This window comes from Cervus canadensis, chromosome X (genome assembly GCF_019320065.1).
Source record: "Cervus canadensis isolate Bull #8, Minnesota chromosome X, ASM1932006v1, whole genome shotgun sequence".
NCBI classification, from domain to species: domain Eukaryota; kingdom Metazoa; phylum Chordata; class Mammalia; order Artiodactyla; family Cervidae; genus Cervus; species Cervus canadensis.
Genome location: NC_057419.1, coordinates 57,510,312 through 57,516,563, shown reverse-complemented (window position 1 = coordinate 57,516,563; position 6,252 = coordinate 57,510,312). Strand labels below are relative to the sequence as shown.

Below are 6,252 nucleotides of genomic sequence, written 5' to 3'. Positions count from 1 at the left end.
AACCAGGATTTAGGCATTGTTGCTGGTCAATCACTCGTTCTGATTAACTTTCTGTAATGTGGTTGCTGCTTGGGCTACTGTGAGATTGTGGTTCTCCTTGCTTCTTCTGCCTTCCCTTGGGTAGATGAGGTTACGAGGCTTGTGTAAGCTTCCTGATGGGAGGGACTGGTGGTGTGAAAACTTCATTCTTGCTCTGGTGGGCAGGTCTGTGCTCAGTAAATCTCAAACTGTCTGCTGATGAGTGGGGCTGTGCTTCCTCCCTGTTAGATGTTTGGCCTAAGGCGACCCAGCCCTGGGGCTCTTTGGGCTCTATGGTAGAGGTAATGGCAACCTCCAAGAGAGCTTATGCCAAAGGGAAGCTTCCAGGACTGCTGTTGCCAGTGCCTCTGTCCCTGCAGTGAGCCACTGCCAACCCACATCTGCAACACTAGCAGGTAGGTCTGTCTGCTTCAGTCTCTTGTGCTGTCACTGCTCCTTTCCCATGAGTCTTGGGGCATGCACGATTTTGTCTGTGCCCTCCAAGAGTGGCATCTCTGTTTTCCCTAGTGCTCTGGAAGGCATGTAATCAAATCTCGCTGGTGGTCAATGGCAGATTCCCTGGGGATTCCAGTCCCTGTGCCAGATTCCCAAACCGGGAAACATGATGTGGGGCTCTGAACCTTCACACCAGTGGGAGAACGTCTTTGGAATCATTCTTCTCTGGTTTGTGGTTCATGCTCCTGGCTGGTATGGGATTTGACTTCACCATGTTTTGATTTTCCTGTCTCGTTGTGGTTTCTTCTTTGTCTTTGGACAAGAGGTATCTGTTTTTGGTGAGTGCCAGCATTCTCCTGTCAATGGTCATTCAACAGCTAGTTGCAGTTTTGGTGCTCTCTCAGGAGGAGAGGAGCACATGTCCTTCCACTCCACCATCTTCAAAGAGAAGCATGAGTTCTCTGTCCTTACCCAGGCTTGGGAAGAGGGCATGGAAACCCACTCCGGTGTTCTTGCCTGAAGAATCATGTGGACAGAGGAGCCTTGAGGGCTACAGCACATGGGGTCCCAAAGAGTCGGACATGACTGAAGTGACTTAGCACGCATGCAGGCACACAGACTTGAACTTTCTGCTTGAACTTTCTGTTCAGTCTAGGTCCTGTCTGCCTGTTTGCAGCCCCATGGATTCCAGCATACCAGGCTTCCCTGTCCTTCATTATCACTCAAAAATTGCTCAGGTTCATGTCCATTGAGTCACTGATGCTATCTAACCATCTCATCCTCTGTCACCCCCTTTTCCTTTTGCCTTCAATCTTTCCCAGCATCAGGTTTTTTTGTTTTTTTTTTTTAACATCAGGTGGCCAAAGTACCAGATCTTCAGCTTCAGCATCAATCCTTCCCATGAATTTTCAGGCTGGATTTCCTTTAAGATTGATTGGTTTGATATCCTTGCAGCCAAGGGGACTCTCAAGAGTCTTCTCAAGGGCAAAAATAACAATAGTTAAATTTATAGTAGATACACATTCAGAGTAGCTCATGGCTTTGGAATTATGTAGAAGCAACATGATTTCCTAACTGCTAGTGGAAGCAACATTTAAGGTGGCTTTTGTTCAGGGATTAGTGGATGCAATCCTTACCAAGGCATTCTAAATTTGATGCTCTGGAAGCTAAGGCAAATCAAATTGCCTTGTTGATACTTTCACAAGGAATGCTGCTCTTAAAGTAACCGACAGTAGCCAAACCTCTGTCATGATGCACAGGGATGTTTCCCAAATTATAACTTGGGAAAACTGGCTAGAGAGGCCTGACACTTAGCCTCAGAGAAGGGAAAGCAAGACTCAAGGTTAAACAACTGTTGGTTTGATTAAAAGAGAAAGATCTGAGTCAGACCAAATAGTAGCGCAGCTTTACTGGAGACAAAAATTCCCCCACGTAGTCACTGTAACGTGCATTGAACTACTGGCAGACTGACAGAATGATAGCATTTGTGAATCCATATTGGTGAGAAAACACGAACAAGGGGCCAAAAAGTAAGTACCTCAATGGATCTCAAGGTGTGAGGCTTGCATAGCTTCAGGAAATACTGACAACCTCTTTCTCTAGAGGCAGTAAATGTGTTCTTTCAGCAATGAGTTAAAGTTGGTGTTGTTTCCCATTCTCCAGTATTTGGTGTTTGCATTTGGGGGAGAGAGGGAGGGAGCATTTCTAATAGGTGTGTGTTCTTGTTGCTGAGTCGCTAAATCATGTCTGACTCTTTGTGGCCCCATGGACTGCAGCATGCCAAGCTTCACTGTCCTTCACTGTCTCCCAGAGTTTGTTCAGATTCCTGTCCACTGAGTCAGTCATGTTATCTACCCATCTCATCCTCTGTCGCCCTCTTCTCCTGTTGCCTTCAATCTTTCCCAGCATCAGGGTCTTTTCCAACAGGTGCATGGTGCTATCTTATTCTTTTCATCTATAATTCCCTGACTGTGTATGATGTGTATCATGTTTGTGTTAACTTAGCTATTATTAGCTGTATATCATCTTTGAAACAACTTGGCCCTCTTATTCAAAATACACCCTAGAGAGGACTGGCTGTACTCCTTCTGGACTGTTTCAACTGCCTCAATGGTGCATTCAGGCACTGGAAGTAGGATTCCTTACAACTTCCTCCACCTCGTGGATGTGTTTTAGTCACAGTTGGTATGTTTTCACATTGGACCAAAACCTTTCCTTTCAGAGAGTCTACTGCCTCCTCTGTGGTTAAAGTCCTTTTAGAAAAGATTATCCGTATCTGGGGAACTCCTCTCAAACTTCAGAATGATCGAGGCCCCCATTTTACTGGTCAGTTACTTCCACAGGTCTGCACCATTTGGCTGGTTTTACAACACTTTCACGGTGCTGACCAGCCTCATTCCTCTGATTTAGTCAAATGCACTAACAACATTTTAAGACGCAGTTGGCAAGATTTGTGGAGGGCCTCCAATTACCTTGGCCAAAAGCATTGCCTTTTGGTCCTTCTGAATCACACATCCACTCTGTTTGGAACACATAAACTCTCACCCTTTTAGACAATCAAAGGATAGTCACTTGGCTCCTGCCTTTTTTGACACACCACTGATAAAAGAAGAGGTGCTCTGATATTTCAACAACCTTGCAACTGGGATATTTCATGTGTTTGCAGAAAACCTTCCAGTAGGACTCACCTCTACCTTGCGGGAAAAGCCCCTATCAGGTACTGCTAGTCAGCACTTGTGCCACCAAGCTCCAGGGAATAGAGTCTTGGACTCACGTGACATACCTATAGAAAGCACCAATCCTGACTGGACCTGCACATTATCTAGTGATCTGAAAGTATAGATTTTCTGAAATTGAAGCAGATGATATGTGATCAGACATCTTTCCTAAGATATTCAGATTAGGTCTGTTGACAGTTTGTCTGCCAAACCTCTGATGGTGGCACAATGCTTAGTGTTAACACAATGTCTATGATCTTAAAAACATGAACTTTAGAGGAAAAGTACCTAGAGTTCTCCCTCCGATCCCTCCTTGTTACTCTAATGTGACTTTGATATGCTTCTAAACAGTGCACTTTCACTCTAATAGGGGATACTATGCCCACAACGGTTATTCATGACAGTGAGTGGGGGAGGGGGCTGAAAGAGGTGTGGAAACTGGAAAATCTGACTTTTGATCAATGACACTTTCAGAGAAAGATCTCCATCAAAGGGGAAAAGGGTAAAAATTAATAAAGTGAAACTTCTATTAAGATAGAGTTGGGAGGCCAGGAGGGAGGGCTCTCAGACATGAGAGCAGAGCCCAGCAGAAAGAAGAAAGACTTCCTCTTCTTGCCGACCAAGAGCTCAGTCAATGAAGACTGCCAGGACCCAGCAAATGAAGAGCCACCATACTTCAAAGCCTCAGCCTCCCATGGACACTTTGCTTAGTGAAGCCATCCTAAACTCCCCATTCGTTCAAAGATTTACCTTCTCCCTGTCAGGGAGGCTTGCAGGTGGATCACCATGGTTGTAGACCCTGAATTTCAATTCCCTTTTGATCCAGAGTAAACTCATTTTTGGTGGAGCAATACCTGGCAGTTTATTTGTTTTAGGTCAACACAATCTTAATATTAGTCTGGATAAACATGCACTATGTTAAGTGTCCTCTCAGCACTAGCATTCTAGGCCCGACAGCCTTCAGAAGGGAAACACAAACAGAAAAAAACAGACAAAACCCACAGCAGGTTTCTTTGATTGGGTCTTCAAATCACGCAGCTCTCATCTGGCCTCAAATGACACAAAATGTCTGACCCACACAATGGGCTCCCCAGGAGTTAGAAGAGGACCAGAGATTTGTGAGAGAATATTGAGTGAGTGCCCTTAGAAAGCTGTTAATCTCCCCAACCAAGGAAGAGGGGTGGAACGTGGGTCCTCTCCTCACATCCACTCAAGCAAGCAAGAGGGTGCTCAAGGCCCTTCCATAGAGCTTCAGGTGTGCCTCCTTCTCCACCATGAAGCAGGAGGTACTATGATGTGGTGGCAGAAGGCTGGGGCAGAGTGCATTTGCCCTGTCACCCAGCTCAATCTACGTCAAGGACTCACCCCGCCCCCACCCCTTGAGATCTCACCATCACCATGGCAACCATTGTTTGGTCCACATCCCCGTAGTCCCAGGAGATGCCACAGGCCTCTCCAAGACTCTGGGACTAAATCCAGAGATCCCTTGGCCCTAATCGACAAACCTCCCAGAGAGAGGCTCCTGCCTCCAGCCCGAGACCCTCCCACCCTTCCAATCTCATAGGGACAAATTTCCATCCCATTCTTGGAGAAATAAAAGCAAAGACGACCTGAGGAGTGAGGCAGGAGAGGCCACCCCCACAGACATGGCCGATTCCTTCTCCCCTCACTCCGCGAGGAAACCCCTGGCATCCTTGGGAGGCAGAGACCCGACCCTAGCCCTAGACACAGGCCACCTCAGCGGGGATACAGTCCCCAAGGCCACCGCCGGGGGCGCCAAGGGAAAGGCGCCTAAGAAGGTCATCGCTAAGAGGGTCCTAGGCTCCGTCGTGTGGTTTACGGAGAAGAATGGGTATGGCTTCATCAGCAGGCACGATACCCAAGAAGATGTGTTTGTTCACCATACAGCCATCATCCTGAAAAACTCCCGCAAGTACCAAGGCAGCATGGACCATGGTGAGACGGTGGAGTTCGACGTGGTGCAGGGAGAGCGGGGCACTGAGGCCGCTAACGTGACCGGGCCAGCTGGTGCACCACTGAAGGGAAGCCGCTACACTGCCCACCGCACCAACATCCGCCAGGGCTTCAGCATCCACCGCCATGAGCCGCCCCCGCGAGGTCCCAAGAGCATGGAGGGAGAGGCTGGTGAACCCGAGGGCAGCAGCGAAGGCTTCACCGTGGCCGAGGGCCTCAGATGCCCTCCGCCTGGCCAATCCCAAGACCAACGACTGAGGTGTTTCCCACCCTCCCACAAGGCCCAATTTGTGACCAGCCACGCATCGATCCTGGCTACCACCAGCGGTCCTGGGTCCAACTGGCAGCCTGAGTCCGCCCCCACCACAAGACAGGAGGGGCATCCTCGGCGGGGTCGGGGCCACAGCTACCTGCTGAGTCGCCCTAGGGGCCGAGCCACCACTCATGGTCCAAGACACTCACCAGGCATCTCGGAGGAGCTGGAGGCAGAGCACAGCGACAGCGGGCATGAAGCCAGCAGCAATTCTCCACAGAGGCCCCCTCCACACTATGGATCCTGCCATCCCAATAACCCGTGCCGCTGCCAGCAGCAAGTGCCTGGCACCCAGGGACAGGATTCCGACGGAGGAGAGGGCAAGATCAGGAAGAGCCCCACTGAAACATCTGCTTCTGTTGCTGTGGCCAAGAAGAACGATAACCCTGAGAAGGAGAATCCCTTGGTCATGGATGCGCCCTCTGCCGCCCGGGCCTAGTCACAGCTCGGCTCGCTCCCCAGGGACTCCCTGCCCTAAGCTACAGGTGATGTCCCATTGAAGAACTCAGTCCAAATATGCACACAGATTGTTAGATTTAGGCCTGAAAAAGATACATGCCCTTTAACCAAGGTGAGAAGATAAATTACGAGGTCTATATAATTCCAAATTCCCTCATACCATCTGCCTTGGTAGTTTCCTTACACACACTCACACACACAGAAACACACACTTCTGAACCTATATCTTTAATGGTCTGACCAGGACCACACCTATTATTCTGCATCCCCAGGTGAATTAGGTGAAGTAACGTTAAAAAACTGTGTTTTATTTTT

The 6,252-nt window shown here is 48.7% G+C and overlaps 1 protein-coding gene across 1 annotated transcript; it reads left to right on the top strand.

The window, feature by feature from the left end:
* Nucleotides 1-4,837: 4,837 nt before the first annotated feature.
* LOC122435570 (Y-box-binding protein 3-like) lies at nucleotides 4,838-5,917 on the top strand. The gene has a single exon (XM_043459748.1). It carries the CDS (start codon nucleotides 4,838-4,840, stop codon nucleotides 5,915-5,917), a length of 1,080 nt encoding a protein of 359 aa, XP_043315683.1.
* Nucleotides 5,918-6,252: the final 335 nt, after the last annotated feature.

What these genes read in the sequence shown, in the direction of transcription:
- LOC122435570 (XM_043459748.1), top strand. Translation starts at nt 4,838, where the DNA reads ATGGCCGATTCCTTCTCCCCTCACTCCGCGAGGAAACCCCTGGCATCC.